Genomic DNA, 17930 nt, shown 5'->3' with positions numbered 1-17930 from the left:
AAAGGGTTGCGAGAATCGATCGGGGGAGAAAAAGCAAACGTAGAAAAATAAAGTGACAGTAATCGAATGTGCGACGGTGAGATGACAGGAGCAAAATATAAACAAAACAAAGCTCGGGGGCAGGACTCCATCACGGTGGTCTCGATAGAGGGAGGGGTTATTAGCATCCGCAGCCTTCCCTTTGAGGCTGCGGTTCGCTGGTTAGCCGACCCCCCTGAGGGGCCGAGGGCTTGTGCTGGACCCCCGACTCCGCCGCGTTCAGGTCCAGGCTGCCGTCTTGGATGTTCTGGTAGATCTTCTTGGCCGCCTCCAGGAAAGCGTCTTCCACGTTTTCGCCCCTGTCGAGCGGGACGGCGGGTTTAGGGGGTTTAGTTTTCGCGAACGCCGCTCGACCGGCGCTTCACTTACGTTTTTGCGCTGGCTTCCAAGAAGAGCAAACCTAAATCCGCAGAAAAAGACTTTTCAGTGTTCATAACCTCCATTATGAGAAATACCGTAAATTCCAGACTACAAGGCTCCCCTGATTGAAAGCTGTCTGCGCACATTTAAGGAGAAACTCGACTTTATGTGTGAACAAGCCACACCAGATTTTAAACAACCTTAAAAACAAACTCGAAATTTTGAAAAGAAAAGATCTGCTGCAAAACACTTTGGCAATCACGTTTTTCACCGGTGTACTGCCGAAACCTTGTCCCAATGCCTAGGACTGTATTTTCTGGACTATAAGCCGCACCCCAAAAACTCCAAACTGGCCAGAGATTTGACCTGCGCCTTGTATGCAGACAACATTGTAAACGCGGTCCCATATTTGTATAACAATGGTGGCCACAGGGGATCGAACCGGATAGTTGTGGTAAGCACGTTAAATCCTAACCAGCAGGCTCACTAGGGACATGGGTGATTCTGTATCCCTAGTGGTCAAGTGGTAGGATCCTGTCGCGTACCAAGTTCGACTCCCATTGCATCCAATGTTATGCGATTGTGGTCATTGATATATTCGGACTGATCAATCAATGCACAAGTATTGTCATTCTTATTTTTGGTACACCCTTAGCCATTACTGTAGTTTTATTCCAAATCCATGCGCCTTATAGTCCAGTGCGCTTTATATACCAAAAAATATTACAAAAGACTATCTTTGGGGGTGCGCGTTATTGTGCAGAAAATGCGTTACCATTTTCATTTAGTCTCCTTTGACTCTTTCACCGTTTTCTGACGTAGCTTTTAGGCCCGGGGTGTTATACGCATGCCAAGTTCTGGTTTGAAATAATTCCGAGTTTCAGTATGGCTAGTTTTACTTGATTAGTAAGAAAACATAATTTGCTGTCAGATTAGCCTACAAACTTTTTTTCAGAACACCAGTAATAACTGTCAAAATCCTTGTCCTGCTTCTGACCAGATCAGTTTTACTAAATTCCCATTAAAAGGTTCACGGTCACGTTCAGAGTCACTTTCCGAAAGCTCCAAATACAGTCCTCGCCCAAACGTCTTTTCATTATAATCCGCTGTCAATTTCTGCCCCACGTGGTCCTCGTCCGGGTGGAAAAATACCCCCAGTTCATGAAATGAAAACAGCGAAACGATAACGCTAACTTTCAAATTGCTAGATACGCTACAGCGTCAGCATCCATGAGTGCTTCTGCGAACAATGCACTACATGTGATTCAAAGTCGATAAGCGCCTGACGTTACTTTTATTTTTTTTTTGTAAAAGCTTTTTTTCTAATATTTTCCATTGCAACTTTCAAATGATTGGCATGAAGCAGCCAAAAAAACAATACAGTCATCAAGTTCAAGGGAACAAAAAGTGCTGTAAAAATACCGAGAAAAAATAAATAAATACTCGAGAGTAAATATAAAATGAAAATGACAATATGTTTAATTCAACACAAGGGGAAGATTCCAAAAGCCCCATTGCGTACCGGTAATGTTTGACAACTAGAGGGCACTGTGTTGTCGAATGCGAACAGAAACCAGCACCACGGAGAACGGCAAAGCGGCAAAATGCCAGACAAACATGGCAGCGAGCGCAATATGGATTCCACTTTGGTAAAGAAATACTAATTCCTCGACCTATGATTTTATATAAAAACTTACATCGGTATGATATTTTTGCTTGATATTCAAATATTTTTTTCTATACTGAATGGAAGTTTTTTTGTACCAATAGCAGGCGCTAGGTATTACATTATTGATCTATTAGCTCTTATCATAACCTTAGTTCATCAATCAAGCGTGTGTTTGTGATTGAGAAAGCATAAAAAGCGTGTAAAGTGGAAGGCATAGTGATTAGCTTTTACCATAACGTTCGTCAATCTCGCTCTGAAACAAGACTTTCAACAGTTCATTTAAATCATGTTGGTTGTATTGACATTTGTATTAATTTCTATATTATAATAAAACCAGGTTGCTATTTAAAATTTATGCTAAGCCTAATTTCATTTCCTGCACTGTGAGTTTTTGGTTACGTGTTAGTTCTGTTGAAATTGTAATTTACTGTAAAAAAGTTTCAGAGAGCAATTCAACTTTTATTTGAATTTATAACAGATATTCTTATGTTTCTTTTTGCAATGCATTAAAACATTAGTATGTTAACTTCTGAACTTTTACAGTAAGTAAATATCTACTCCAAATATCGGTTATCGGCCTCCTCTTAATACTAATAATCGGTATTGGCCCTGAAAAACCCATATTGGACGATCCTTACCAATTAGACGGTAAAGCATTAGGCTAAAGAAGGGAGTCAGAGTCACGCCTGCCATTTACCCACGCTTCATTTAACGTGTTCACTTTGACATTCAGAGCACTTGGCAGAAATCACATCACGTCACCACCCGTCTTGTAGTCTGGAATTTACAGTAAACTGTCTAGGACGCCGACTGACCGTTTTCCTCGGCGAACTGCTTGGCTTCCTCGTACGTGACGTCTCTTTGCGCCTCCAGGTCCGCTTTGTTGCCTATGAGGATGATCACCTGCACACCAACGAGAGGAGAAACGAAGCTCAAATTAAAAAAAGAAGATGCTCAGTAAAATGGCCGCCAGTTGTTCGGACGTGTACCGTGTTGGGATTGGTGAGGTTTCTGGCGTCTGTCAACCAGCTGCTCAGGTGATTGTACGTACTTCTCCTGCGCGAGGGAAAACAAAAAAACTAATTTCAGTTCAGTGTTATTTCCTTGACATTCAATTTTCAAATTCAGCTCTTATTAAAGGGGCAGTGAGTACTATTTAATGTCTCCTACTGGTAAAAAAAAAAAACTCGAATAAAAATCAAAAAGACATGAAGTATCATGCATTTGTTTAAATACTTTCTTTCTTTCTCCCTCCTTATTCTTTCCATTATTGTTTCTACTGTCTTTCCTTTACCTTTTTATCTGTATTCTTTTCCTTTATTCACTTTGTTTCTTGCATTTTTACTCGATTTTCCCCCTCTATTTTTTCCTCTATCTTCTTGTCCTTTTTTTACCATTTGCTCTCGCTTTTTCCATTTTCTTGTATTTTTTTTTATTCTTATTTCTTTCCTCCTTTTCTTTCCTCATTTTCTATTTTTCACGTCGTTTACCTTTTTTTCTTTTCCTGTCTCCCCCCCCCCTTTTTTTTTACCATTTTCTACTTCTTGTTTCCACCTTTCTTCATTTTTTCTCTATTTTTCCATTTCTCTTGTTATTACCTTCTTTTGTTCCCATTTTGTTTTCTTGTTTTTTTCCTCATGCCTTATTTCTTTTGTTGTCTTCTACTCTTTTTACTTCTATATTTTCCCTTTTTTAACTTTTTTCTTTCTTTTTTCCTTGTTTTAATTCTTTTTTTACTTTTTCTCTCACCTTTTTTTCTTTTCCATTCGTAATATTCTGAACCCTTATTGACCTTTTTTTTTCTACTGTTCTCTTTGTTTCGCCCTTTTCCTGTTTCTCTTTCATTCTTATCTTCTTCATTAACTTAATTTTTCTTGCTTTTTACCTTCTTTCCATTTCTATTTATTTTTCTTCAAATCATACGCAGTGTCTTAAAAAAGTGATTTTTCTTTGACATTTTAAACTTTAAAATGTTTCATGCTTTAAAATTTAAAGCGTTGAGGCATGAAACTCCTTTACTTGCGGTTTTGAATATGCCCACTAGATGTCACAGACGAGCCATTCCCTATGCTGTATTTCTCTCTATTGATCAATCTAAGCGAATAAACCCAATGCAACTTTAACCCATTTGTGTCTCGAGGTGCCCCATTTTACCTCCTTTTGAAACAATGTTTACTACGTTGTTATCAATGACAATAAGGACACTTCTAAATCGCATTCAGTTCATGATTTCTATTTTATTTCATTGATCCTCAAAAATGTTTTGAAATAAATACATAAACGTCTCCCTTTAAAGCCCCAATGTGGAATATTTTTTTACTGTATGAAAGTTTTTCGTACCACTAGGTGTTGCTAAATATTACACACCGTCCCTTTAATGAAGGAACCGATGACTGGGAATTGAACCTATATACATTAAATGGACAAGCATAACAAAAATGCAAATGGACTGAGAGTAGAGGTAAGATCGTGGGCCGGGGCTGAGAACCTGACTGAAAAGTCAGACCGATTCCAGGCTTAACATGTCCATAATTAAGTCGGGCCGGTAGGGCTTCTCTTTATTTCCCCCCTTTGTGGGGATCTCCACAGCATGCACTTACTTTGACTCAAATAATTATTTGGATAAAGAAAATGCATACTAAACTATCAGTTTAACTCCAAATCACCAAATCCAAATAAATGTTCTTCTTGGTATTGGGGTAAAAGACGCGCAGCTTCCTCCTTCCACCTCCCTCACGTCAGACGTCATTTCTGGTTCTTGCCAGTCGCTTAAAAGCTTTACAAACATCCTTCCTGTTTTGGGCCAAAACCTTTCACTATTTGCAGCTTGTAATCTGCAGAATTTGACTTTCTTTTCAGCGCCATTTTGTTCATTTTTACTTTCGTTCGCTGCACGACGCCGAGATGCATACTTTGGTGCAGAACCGTTCTTTTTGGCGCTGGACTTAGGCCCTCAAGTAAACCCCAATCTGCCTAGTTCAGTTGAAACGCACAGGTGGCGCTGAAGTACGCACGGCCGAAGTAAAGCTTTGGGTCATTTCGGGCTCGTTAATCAAATCAAGTTAATCCGTCGGGTTCGGGTAATGTACACACGACTCAGGTCGTGTCGGGCTGAATTCTTTCAGCCTGATCTTACCTCTAACTGAGAGTAATAGATTAACCTCGCGAAATCCTATAAAATGACTGTTACAATTATACATTCAACATAGTTGAATCAAGCGCCAGTATGGTCGATACATTGCCAAGAAAAGGTACCTGATTTCTGAAAAACAGTTATCTTTCCCCACAAATTGTAAATAAATGGTATTTTATAAGGTTGCTAACTTAATGCTAATAATCTAGGAGCAAAAAGGGCCCCCCCAGAAAAAACCCGGATGGACGTTTGCAGGCATTTAGCGTTGCGTACCTGGTGATGTCGTAAACCATGAGCGCCCCCGCGGCGCCGCGGTAGTAAGAGCGGGTGACGGCGCGAAATCGCTCCTGCCCGGCCGTGTCCCAGATCTGAAGCTTGATTTTCTGACCGCTCACTTCGATGATCCTGGTCCCGAACTCCACGCCGATCGTGTGGGGGCAATCTGCCATGACTGGGGGAGGGAAACGCTAAGTTAGCGCGGGCCGGTAAGGGTCCGGAGATGGAGAAAGAGAGGGTGAAAAGGAAAGGAGGAAAGAGAGAAAGAGACAGGGAGAAAATGATAGAAAGTGAAAAAGGGACAGAGAAAAAACAGAGAAAAGTAAGAAAGAGACTAAGAGAAAAAAAAAATAGAACAGAAATAGTAGAACAGAGAGAGAAATAAAAGGAAGAAAGTAGGAAGAGAGAAAGACAGACAAAAACAGAATATAAAAAAGAAGAAAATGAGACTGGGAGAGAAAGAGAAATGAAAAACAGAAGAATAGAAAAAAAGAAAAGCCCAGGTGAAAGGAAGAAGCGAGAAGGATAAAAAAAAGATTAAAAAAAAGACAAAAGAGACCAAAATAGGAAAAAAACTGGGAACTGGAGAAGAGAGAGAGAGAAATAGAGAGAAAAGAGAAATACATTAAAAAGGACAGAGAGAAATAGAAAAAGTAGAAAAACAGGAAAAAAAAGAATGAGAGAGATATAGAGAAGAAAGGTAGGAGACGGATAAATGAAAAAAAAAAGACAGAGACCGAGGGAAAAGCTGAGAACCGAGACAAAAAGAAAAAAACAGAAATGGAAAAAAAAGGAGAAAGAGACTTGAAGAGAAACAGAAGAGAGAAAAACAAAAAACAGAAAAATAAAAAGAATACAAAAAGAAACAGAGAGAAAGAAAGGGAGGAGTCAGGGTAAGAAATCCAGCTCCAGTTGTTTTGTGTGTGGTGCGACATCCAGTGTACATATTCATAATTGCAGCTCATTTTTTTCTCGCTGGGAATTTGTTCAGGATGAATTGCTCATCCCTTTAGCGCCTGACGGTTCAAGCAGTCGGAGGCAGGTGCCGGTTGCGCCTGAAAAATTCCGTCTTTTGGCGAATGGCGCCGTTCTTTTGAGTGAATGGCGCCGGCTGACGCGCACAAAAACCTCTGGCTTCGGTTTTCAGGAACCGGAAACCATTAAAAAAAAAGTCTGAAAAGATGATGACGTAAGGAGTACTTGCATTTCTTTTCTGTGAACTGGTGAAGCAAACACGACTTGCCGACCCCCATGTCTCCTGCAGGGCAAAAGATTGAAAAAGAGTGAAAAGAATTTCAGAGTATTCCAATTATTTGGGGTTTCTAATGAGTATTTCGAGTGCACAGGAAATATGAAACATGATTGAAGATACAGTGCACCCCTTCCTGAAATCTGAGTTTTTGCATACTTATCATTCATCATCAAACCAATTTGAATATCACACAGAGATGACCCAAGGAAATACAAAATGCATGTGAAAAGTAATTGCCCCCTGAAAGTAATGGGGAGTAGGGTCAATATTTGCAGCAATCACAGAAATCAAATGTTTATGATAATTGAGAATGAGTCTTTTGCAATGCTGTGGATGAATTTCTGCCCATTCTTCTTGGCAAAATTGTCTCACATCTGTCATGTTGAAGTGTTTACTACAGTGTTTGAAACTCATGACAAAAAGTTAGCTGCCACTAGGGCCTGCCCAGCCATAAAGTTGCCTGCCCCATTTTTCCCAACTTGAAACACAACGAGACTAATCACAAAAAAAAAAATTGTTGCAAAGTATTAAGAATTGATAATCAGAATATATAACAGAACACTGTAAAATTAAGTATTATAAATCTACTTAAAACATTCATTGCATGTATATGACATCGCTGTTTCCATCTGCCATCTCATCTTCATTTATGCAATGTTTGCGTTGCGTCGTCTGCTACAAGCCACGTGAACTCCTCTTTCCACGATGCTTTTAATGTACGTTTACGTTTTGTAGCGCCATACATTTTGTTAGCTTCTTTTGAATCTTTCTTCTGGGGCTGAGGTTTTGGCCTGATTCCTAACCACTCTTTGATTTTCTTGTGTTCTCCGTGCGTCTACTTCGGAAAATGATATGCAAATGCACGACCTTATAACGCTCAAGAAGCACGAACTTATTCGATCCAGGCTTCTGATCGGCTGCAGAGTGCAAATTGCCAAACCAACCAAAATTCCGAAATTTCCAAACCGAACCAAGATTTTGAGATAGGAATAAAGCAAACGTTTTATTATTATTATTTTTTTTTAAATACAAATAAAAACGAAAGATTTTTTTTCTTGAAAAAGTTGTCGGCCAATTGGGCAGAGACGTTGTACGCCTGACGTTAAAGAAGCACGCCCCGGGCGTCCGGGTAGACGTTATTTCAGACACTGCTTACTAGCATGAAGCGGTCGTTTCAGGTCACACCACAGCACCTCAATTGGATTGAAATCCAGACTTCGACTTGGCAACTCCAGAAACCTTCATTATTTTTTGCGAGACATTCCGAGGTGGATTTGCTGGTGTGTTTCCGATTGTTGTCCTGCTGCATTAACCAAGAGCGCTTGAGTTTGAGAACACCAACTGATGGCCAGATGTTCTCCTTTAGGATCTTCTGATAAACACCAGAATTCTTTATTCAGCAAGTTGTCCTGGTCCTGAGGCAGCAAAGCAGCCCCACATTAACACAGAGCCACCACCATGCTTTACTGTTGGCATCATGTACATTTTGGTCAAATGCAGTGCCATTTTTACGCCAGATGTAACGGGCAGCAAACCTTCCAAAAAAGTTTCATTTTTGACTCATCAGTCTACAAAATGATTTTCTCAATCTCTTGAGGATAATCAAGATGCTTTTTGTAATAATCTGTGGTCTGTGCAGCCCTTTGAGACTCTTTGGGATTAAGGGCTATACAAATAAACATGACTTGACTTTTGGCAAACGTAAGACGACTCGTTGTGTTATTCAGTGACAGCAGTGGTTTTAGGCTGGGAACTCTCCCATGGATGCCATTTTTGACCAATGTCTTTCTTATAGTAGAGTCATGAACACTGGTCTGCGGTTCCTTGGATGTTTTTCAAAGTCATTTTGTAACCTCCTGGATGAGCCGTTGTCGCACTCTTGCAGTAATCTTAGTTAGTCGACCACACCTAGGAAAGTTTGCCACTGTTCCCAGTTTTCTTGATTTGTGTATAATGGCTCTGCCAGCGGTTTGCTTGAGCCTTACAGACCTGGAAATGGCTTTGTGACCTTTTCCACACAGATTTTATTCACTTTTTAAAAAATGTTCTTGAATTTCTTTGGATTGTCGTATGTCAATTGCTTTTGTGAGAATTTTTAGGTGGTGGAAATCCATTTCTGGTGTGGCCTGTGGAATTATTTCCCAAAAACTATTGTTAGTCTCAGGTACTTTGTGATTTAATAAGAGGGATTCAGGTTCAGGGGGAAATTAATTTTTCACATAGGGCTGGAAAGGTATTTATTTTTTTGTGCCTTCATAAACGGAATCAACTTTTCAACACTGCATTTTACATTTCCTCGTCTCTGTGTGATATTCAAAGTGGTTTGATGATCTGAAACCTTTGTGAGTGATAATGATGCAAAAAAACACAGAAATCAGGAGAGGGGCAAATACCTTTTCCACAGCACTGTATAAATACAATATGTTGCCGCGTCAGCATACTCACCGATGATAATGTATTTGAAAATGTAGGAGTAGTTGTATGGTGCAGTGGCCATTTTGGCTCTGAAAGAGAAAAACAGGGGGAAGTCAATTCATCGTTCACCCACTTCATTTAGCACCGATAATTTTTCAACCGAAAATGACCAAAAGTGGTGAGGCGAGCCATGCGAAGCTGGCTTTCACTTAAGGGCAAGTTTGTGCACGTCACGGCTGCCTTTTTTACTTTTTGCGAACGAGGAGGAAGGAAACGGAGGTTTAACGTTTTCTCAAAAGTTCGTGTGTCTCTCTACTTCCACATTTTTTGCTAGCTCAAGGGTCTTCTAAACCTTTTTGAAATAGAGAGCTACGCTCCGTCTCTGATTAGTGCACAGGCCTAGAATTTTGTTTGGCATCACTAAAATAACTTTGCATAGTATTATTACTAAGTTGTTAATAGGTTATTACTAAGCTACTACCAGGTTGTACTTATTAGCAGTAGGGTTAAAGTGGCTTCTGTCAACCATTAAAACATCAGTTAATCAAAATTTCTAGAAAATCACAATGACACATCACTGGTTGGTTATTTTCTGAATCAGTCTGCAGGCTACCTAAAATTAAAACACTTTTTAAACCTTGGAAACAAAATATTCAAATTCAAGCATTTTCAAGGATTTCAAGCACCCCTAAATGCCTTGTAGGTTAGTTTATTGAGATTTTATTGAGGATTGTTTGAAAATCAGCATCTAATAATATGCCTGTCAGTTATTTATAATTGTATAGTACATTTTTTAATCTAGTCAATGCAAAAGAAGTATTTTTCTTCTTTTCTGATGTTTCGATTTTGGCTAACGAAATGCGTTTCACATGTAGTGATTTAAAATGATGTACCTAAAACTTTTGGGGTTTTGGTCCCAATATTTAATTTTGGTACATCCCTAATAATTATAATTCCTGCTTCCAAATGAAAATCTGATTCCCCCCTTCCTCCACTGCCTTGGCTCAATCCCCCTGCCGTCACATGACCCTCATGTGGCATCTCGATCCCCCGTGTGAGTACCGCCTCTCTTTTTCACGTACCATCGACGAGGAAAATAAAACAAAAATGGAATTTTCAGCGTTCATACACCCTTTTGTGGCCAAATTCAAGCACTTTTAAGGACTTTCAAAGCCAAGTTTTCCAGTATCATTAAATGAAGGAATCCGGTGTGAATAATGTATTTTGCAGGGCAACAGACATATCTGCGATATGCATATGTCCTTTCTATTCTTGAGTGTGCATTTATCTAGACCTTGCTTAAATAGAAAATCTATTTGTTTTTGAGACAAACCTCTCTCCATATAGGTGTTGGGTAAAAATGACAACTGACATTTTCAGTTGCAGGAAGTTCTTCCCATTATAATTTACCACTGGGAAACACTGCCTACATTTTTTGCACGGCCCATAAAAAGGTATATAAGTAATCCTTTCACTAATACTGTACACATTTCATTGTGCCCTGTTAAAGTGTAGCAAGCACCTGTCCTCTTGGTTGCGACCCATACAAACTAATACCAGCTGCCGTTAATCACGAAGGAAGAAGAAAGGCCAAGCGAAGCCACCAGGGACAAGTGGCGCATCATACGAACCCAGAGGGTGCCACTAAGGCGGCACTTCAAAGCCACTTGCGGTTTAGAACCGCAGGTTGCAGACCCTTGGTTTAGGGAAAAGTCATGCAGATTTCTTGACCTATTTAAGAAGTGCAAGTTTACGTGATAGATCACGCGTTTTTGCTCATCATTTAAATCAATAGTTTTTAATTAATGTATTTTACCATCAGGAGGCGCTAAATAAGGTTAGTCTACAAAATCAAGCATTTGGGTGAAGGAGGGTCTGAAAATGGCTGGAACTCAATGAGTAAACTAAATAGCAGTGAATGAGTTAGCTATGTGATGTTTATCTACATTGTGGAATGTGGTGGAAGAGAGTGCCTCGTTGTTTCAAGTTTGAATCTCTGCTCCAGCCTTCTTGTGTGGGGTTTCTGTGGTCTCTTCCCCAAATTTTTGACGCCTTGCCTGGCAAAATGTTCAAAATGTGGGAGTCATCTTTTGACCTAATCATAGCCACTTTATTTAATCGTGCTCTGTTTCGGGATAGCATGTACTTGTCCCATATAGGGAATGACAATTCATAGGACAATGAACTAATTCCAGCTGCCTTTAATCACGAGGGAAGAAATTGAATGACAAAGCGAAGCCACCAGAAAGCAGTGTCAGCAAATGGACTTCTTGGAAGAAAAAAACAACAACAACGATTTCAAGCATTTACAAGCGCTCCAACCCAAATTCAAGCACATTTTACTTCTTGAAAACACATCAAATTTTAAGCATTTTCAAGGATTTCAAGAACCGTGTGAACCCTGGATCTCCTTGCAATGTTCAAAGACACGAAAACAACTCCTGTCATAAAGGAGAAAGCTTGCATGTTAGCATGTGACCCCACAACCTAGCTCAGCAATTATTTACACACATTAGAGACACAAAATCAGTGTTTTTTTTCCCTCGCCTAGAGAGCAACTTCCCATTGTGACCAAGAAAGGGGAGTGCCAAAGACAGAAACAGTTACACACGCTCCTCCTGAAGCTACGTTTCTATTCATTTGATGTCAGCAGAATTCTGCGGTACTCTGGGTCATAGGTTTTTAAACAAATTAAGCGGGTAAGAAAACAAAAACTAAGAAAGATTACTTAACCACCTAAGACCTGAGCTTCTTGTTTAGTGTGCATTTATGTCCATACATGTGGACGCCAGGTCTTAGGAGGTTAAAGTATAAGTAGTATGTTGAGTATCTCATAAAGAGAACGAGTCCCTATGCTGTTTCCATCTATTCAATTTTTTTTCCATGCAAACGGAATGCTTTCTTTGGCCACTAGTGGGCAGTGTTGAGTTTGTATAGCATAATGAGTTGGTTTAGGTGTATAACTAAATTAACTCCAAGTAACAAGTTCAATGCCAAATGTGAAAATCTTATTCTGCATAATTTGCAAAGTAATATGTAGTTCTTGAATAACATCCCTTGTCATCCGTGATTATAATATAAAGGGTAGGTTACTAAGCTGAGAGATAAATCCTACCAAAAAAGCAGAAATTTTGGAGATGACATCCTTCTACTGATCAGGCCCGCTTCAGAAAAGAGCCTGGATCGGTCCCCAGAACCAAACTAAGTTGGACATACCTCCTTGTGAGAATACATTGTTTTTTACATTTAAATGCCTAATGTAGATAAGACAGAAAATGAAGTGGTGGCTCATTCATAAGTTCATTAATTCATTTTCAAACCGCTTGTCCAAGTTGTTAATGGCTGATTAACAAAATAAATTTGATCTTTATTCAACTGGCTTTATTTCAATTGAATACAAAATCAATTAATAGAAATATGTTGAGAGAAAATCAATTATTTATTTAAGATTGATCCCTTAACCACTAGGGTGGTAACGGCACCATTTCCTGTAGTGTGTTTTGGGCAAGTACAGCCTGGTGGCGCCCATCCCTCTCCAGGCCAACGAATGATTCCACCCGGTCTCGTACCTGGGACCTTCCGCGTGTTAGGCGAATGGGCTAACCACTGCACAAGGTAGAAAAATATTGCTAAATAAATCATGTGAAGTATTATCTTAAAACTATTTTGTTCTGTTGAATACCATTTCCATAATTCAATAATTGAATAAAAAATATTTAAGTAAAACACTACAACTGGAAAATGAATAATGATTGTAAATTTTCCCAAATGTTGGTACAGTACTTCTTTTAAATGCTCTATTGTTACAATGCACTGTTCTTTTTCTTTTACACACATTGCACTATTATTGTAACTTGGGTCCGTTGTAAATATATTTTACAGCCTTTTATTGTGATAGTTTATACATATTTTTTCTTCTCATTAAAGTCTTTATTACATGTTAATCCTTGAGTGCCATGTCTAATCCTGTTGGATACAATTTTGATCACATGACCCCGATTTTAGCTAACCTACATTGGCTCCCTGTTAGCTTAAGATGTGATTTTAAGGTTCTGTTGGTAGGATACAAAGTCATGCATGGACTTGCTCCCTCATACCTTTCAGATTTAATTTCCCCCCTATGTTTCGGTCCGGAGCTTTTACTCCGAAAACGCTGGTCTACTAGTGATCCCAAGAGCCAAGAAGAAATCAGCAGGTTTGAGAGCGTTCTCTTTTCAGGCCCCGGTGCTGTGGAATGCTCTTCCCCCTGAGATTCGATCTGCAACCTCAGTGAAAACGTTTAAATCTAAACTTAAAACACACTCCTATTCTATAGCATATGAATAACCTATATTTTATGTTGACAATCACTGTGTATTATATGCCCGCAATAATCTGTGGTCTGTGCAGCCCTTTGAGACTCTTTGTGATTAAGGGCTATACAAATAAACATGACTTGACATTACTATCAATGACGATAAAGAATTGAATTCAACTCTCTTCTGGGTAAATTTCAAGAAAAATAAAACGCCCCAAAAAATAAGCCCCAATAGGACCATTTCTCGTGAATTTTTTAGAAAAATATTATTTAAAATAATTAAAAAAAAAAAGAATTATGTCAAGGGAAAATCAATTGATTTGAAGTCATAATTTTGAAAACCTGACCCTGTTCCAAAAAGCAAAACAGAGGGACAAACCTAAATTTAAGTTGATCTATTTTATGTGACATTATTTTCATAATACTGAGACTGCATTTATACAGAAGACCACTGCACTTTCAGACCTACGTGCAAATCCGTCGTAACATCGTCGTAACACGAGGACCTATTTTAAACACACATTTAGGAATCAAGTGACACCTTCACGATAATTACCAAATACAATAAATTAAATTCTAAACGAACAAACACGGCGAATGTTTCAAATGTTTATCCGCGCCCGTGTTTGCTCACGTTTAACACCTTCATCTTCGGAACGGCTATTACTTTTATTCTAATTTAATATCAATTTTTAAACCAACCGGTGTCGATTGTTGAGTCGAAGCCCAAACGTCCAGTAGTCCCTTGAAGTAGTTCGAGTACCTTTACCTCCTTCCCGGCTCCCGAAATGAATATTAGCCTTCTTAACAGACGTTAGCACGCTAGCTGCTATGTGACATCACCGAGGAGTTTTCGTGATAAAGAACCGATAACGTCGCAGTGCATTCGACGAGTGGAGATTGCCCGGTGGGGTAGAACGTATTTAAATGCCCCCTCGCGAAATGTCTAAGAACATTTTCCGTTTAGAACCAACTGACTAAATTTAGCTTTAGCATGCTAGCTTGCTAAAGTTAGCTCCTCGGGGTTTGGAAAATGTCATATAGATGACAGTAAACAGTATGTGCGTATTTCTGCTAATAAAACGTCGCTAGGCTGTTTTATTTTATTAAAAGTTTAAAAAAAATAATTTGACAAGGCCCGTCTCGGCTTCACTGTTTGGTTAGCATCGTTAGCATCCCAATTCCGGCCCAATATAACCGCAATGTCTTGTTTGCCATTAATGGGCGTTCTGTGTCTTTATACGACTCGGAGGTCCAACGACCATCCATTTTCTCTGTACATACCAAAGATGAAAGCTTGAGACGGAAAAGTGGAAATATTGTCAGCTGTTGTTTTGCAGTGTTATCCTGGTCCAAGTAGTCTCTGTCTATCCAAGATGGCGGCGGCACAGGGTTTCCTCCGCTGTGTACAATGGACTGAAGGGACAAAGAGCATCCCTGGAGGAAGCGACGCCACACGAGCTACGTCATCGTTAACTCACCTGGACAGGTACGTACATCCCTTGCGTGGACCCAGGGTCTTAATATCGAGGTTAGTCAACTGTTAGGAATTAAATATTAAAATGTACCGTTGACCAAATTGTTCGAATTAGTTATCCGACTCCATTAACCAAACACAACCAACAATGCGCTCGTTTCTTGATGGAAAAATGAATAAGAGACCGGCATTTCCACACAGGGGCAGATTTAATTTCTTAAATAATTTAGCAAAGTGAACTCCATTGGCTGAATTAGCCAAATTAGTGTCGCTCGAGTCTCCATCAAGCCTCCTCTATCGATCTTCTGCTTCTCTCCTCGGCCCACGTTTTTTCCGCAAGCTGGTGTGCGGGCTCCTCCCATGGGTGTGCCAATGAAAGCCCCCAGGTGGGGTCTACCCCTCACCTCGATGTCTGGAGGAACTCAAAACAACACCGAGCGTTTATCAAAACAATGCCTGACGTCCTTCATCAGAGTCCTGTTATCAAAATTCCCCAGCCATAACTTCCGAATTTTGAACGCCGTGACCCACTCAGTGAAAATCTTCATTGCACTCGATAAATGTAACTTATATTTAATCGTATAAAATCCTTTATAGTAAAATGTATAAAACCCTTCAATGCTGATCCCAATAGAAATCAAAGGTTTACGATAATTGGTAGTGTGGGTGAATTTTGGCCCACTCTTCTTGGCAAAATTGTTTCAAATCTCCCATAATAATAATAATAATAATAATAATTTCCTTGTATTGTCATTCTGTGTAACAATGTACACAGAACGAAATGTCGATTGCACCTGACCCGTTGTAGCGAGCCGATGCATGAAGGGGTTTCTAGCATTGACTGCTTGTTTAAGGTCTCATCTCAGCATCTCTATTGGATTTAAATCCAGACTTTGACTTGGTCACACCAGAATCTTCATTACCAAACACAACCTACATTCACCAAACAATGCACGTTCGTTTCTTGATGGAAAAGATGGACAAGAGACCAGGATTTCCACACAGGGGCAGATTTAATTTCTTTAACTATTTAACTAAGTGAACTCCATCAAATATGGCCGAATTAGTGTCGCCCGAGTCTCTGTCAAGCCTCCCGTCTCTCGTTCTTCCGCCTTCTCTTCTCGGCCCACGTTTTTCCGCAAGATGGTGTGCGGACTCCTCCCATGGGCGTGCCAATAATAATAATAATAATAATTTCCTTGTATTGTCATTCTGTGTAACAATGTACACAGAACGAAATGTCGATTGCACCTGACCCGTTGTAGCGAGCCGATGCAGCCGCAGCCAACAGAGGGCGCCGCCGACCACTTTTTAAGTCTTAGGAATTACTCGGCCGGGGCGCGAACCACCGACCTCCGAAGCCCAACCTGGGCGTCGCGATGTCTGGAAAACTAAAAAACAACACCGTTTCTACGTCATCAGGGCCTTGTTCTCAAAACATCACCTGCCGTCCTCTGTCAGCGTCCTGTTATCAAAATTCCCTAGTCAAAATATTCTGCATTTGGAACGGCATGACCGTCATTGAACTAAAGCCTACTCAATAAATGTAACTTGTATTCAATCGTATAAAATCCTTCATCATGAAACATCCACCTGTCCATCCATGCAGGTTTCTCAACAGTGTTGAGGTCGTTGGTAATTTCAAGTCAAGTCACTTTTTTTGTATAGCCCTTAATCACAACAGGTCTCAAAGGACTGCACAGGTTACAATGACACCATCCCCTGATCTGAAACTAACATGCGGTCAGGTAAAAACTCAAAAAACTCAGCATGAGGAAAATAAGATACCTTGAGAACGGGCCTCACAATTGGTAATCCCCCTCCAGGATCATCAGAGTGCAATAGATTTAGCATTGGGTAACAATACACAAAACATAGTGAACATCAATAATAGGTAATATGTAAAAAAAAAATGTCCAGAAAGTTTTTCACAGCAACGACACATCAAGCCTGTAAAATTGTCCAAAAAGTCCATAACAGCAACGACACAGCTTCCCATCTCTGCTGCCTGGTCGATGCAGGTGTTGACATGCTTCAGGTACAGACGCTGGTCCGCTGACTCATCTTTAACCGTGCCTTTCACTCGTATCACTGCCAACCAGACAGTCGGAAAGGACAGGAAAAGAAAAGTATGAGTAATAATAAATAATAAACAGAAATCTGTTGCAGCTAGTGATGGTAAATTAAGCCCCATAAAGCAGTGAAGCCATCAAGGGAAATTCTCCACACAAACACACATAGGGGCTTCAAGACGATTACTTACCTCGACTATGTCATCATGTGGACAGAAAAAAATGTTCTGAGGTCATGGAATCAAATCCAGCTATCAGCCTTCCTGTGCGGGGTTTGCATGTTCTCCCCGTGCTTGCGTGGGTTTCCTCCGGGCACTCTGGTTTCCTTCCACATTCTAAAAACATGCATGTCAGGTGAATTGGCCGATCCGAATTGTCCCTAGGTGTGAATGAGCGTGACTGTCCCTGTGTGCCCTGCGACTGGCCGGCAACCAGTTCAGAGTGTCCCCTGCCCTCTGCCCGAGGACAGCTGAGATGGGCTCCAGCACCCCCGCGACCCTACTGAGGATAAGCGGTGAAGATAATTGATGGAAAAGTGTACCAAGAGTGTAACAGAGCGTATCATGAATAGTTGAGTGTTACTTTGGGCATTTGCAACAAGTGAAAACAGGAGGTAAAATCAAGTGCTTATTCATTTTTTTATTTAAAAGCAATATTTTTTCCCAAAGTTTTTGTACCCAGGCGTTTGTTTTTTTTTTGTTTTTTTTTTTCAGAAAACTTCACCTGCTTTTGAAAACAGTCATTTACAAAGTACAGTTGAAGCAGAGGTGTATACATGTGTGATAGCAGGTTTGTAAAGACAGGGTTCCCGCGGATCCTTGAAAAGTCTTAAAAGGCATTTAATTCATTATTCCAAAAAACAAGGCATTAATTGGCATTAAAATGTCTTAAATCAAATGTTAACACATAATAAGATTAAGATTTGTTCGCACAAAAATAT

General features: G+C 39.9%; 1 protein-coding gene across 2 annotated transcripts; it reads right to left on the bottom strand.

The window, feature by feature from the left end:
- On the bottom strand, positions 1–14887 carry rab14l (RAB14, member RAS oncogene family, like). Of its 2 annotated transcripts, none has more exons than XM_088355410.1 (8): positions 14726–14887; positions 9175–9233; positions 6682–6735; positions 5475–5652; positions 3058–3124; positions 2884–2971; positions 409–439; positions 1–338 (listed from the first exon to the last, which is right to left on the bottom strand). In XM_088355410.1, exons 2-8 carry the CDS (start codon positions 9224–9226, stop codon positions 161–163), a joined length of 648 nt encoding a protein of 215 aa, XP_088211536.1. In that variant the 5' UTR covers positions 9227–9233; positions 14726–14887; the 3' UTR covers positions 1–160. The 2 variants fall into 2 exon arrangements, with proteins under 2 accessions (XP_088211536.1, XP_088211537.1); XM_088355411.1 differs by lacking the exon at positions 14726–14887 and adding an exon at positions 14144–14290.
- Positions 14888–17930: the final 3043 nt, after the last annotated feature.

This window comes from Urocampus carinirostris, chromosome 16 (assembly GCF_059441175.1).
Source record: "Urocampus carinirostris isolate Australia breed hairy pipefish chromosome 16, RoL_Ucar_1.0, whole genome shotgun sequence".
NCBI lineage: Eukaryota > Metazoa > Chordata > Actinopteri > Syngnathiformes > Syngnathidae > Urocampus > Urocampus carinirostris.
The sequence above is the reverse complement of the archived record's forward strand: the minus strand, read 5'-3'. Positions and strand labels throughout refer to the sequence as shown.

Excerpts from the sequence above, each read along its gene's own strand:
- rab14l (XM_088355410.1), bottom strand. The coding sequence starts at position 9,226 with ATGGCCACTGCACCATACAACTACTCCTACATTTTCAAATACATTATC. Across the intron at positions 6,736-9,174 it reads TTTCAAATACATTATCATCG|GAGACATGGGGGTCGGCAAG; the intron begins GTGAGTATGCTG and ends TTTGCCCTGCAG. Across the intron at positions 2,972-3,057 it reads ACCTCACCAATCCCAACACG|GTGATCATCCTCATAGGCAA; the intron begins GTACACGTCCGA and ends GTTGGTGTGCAG.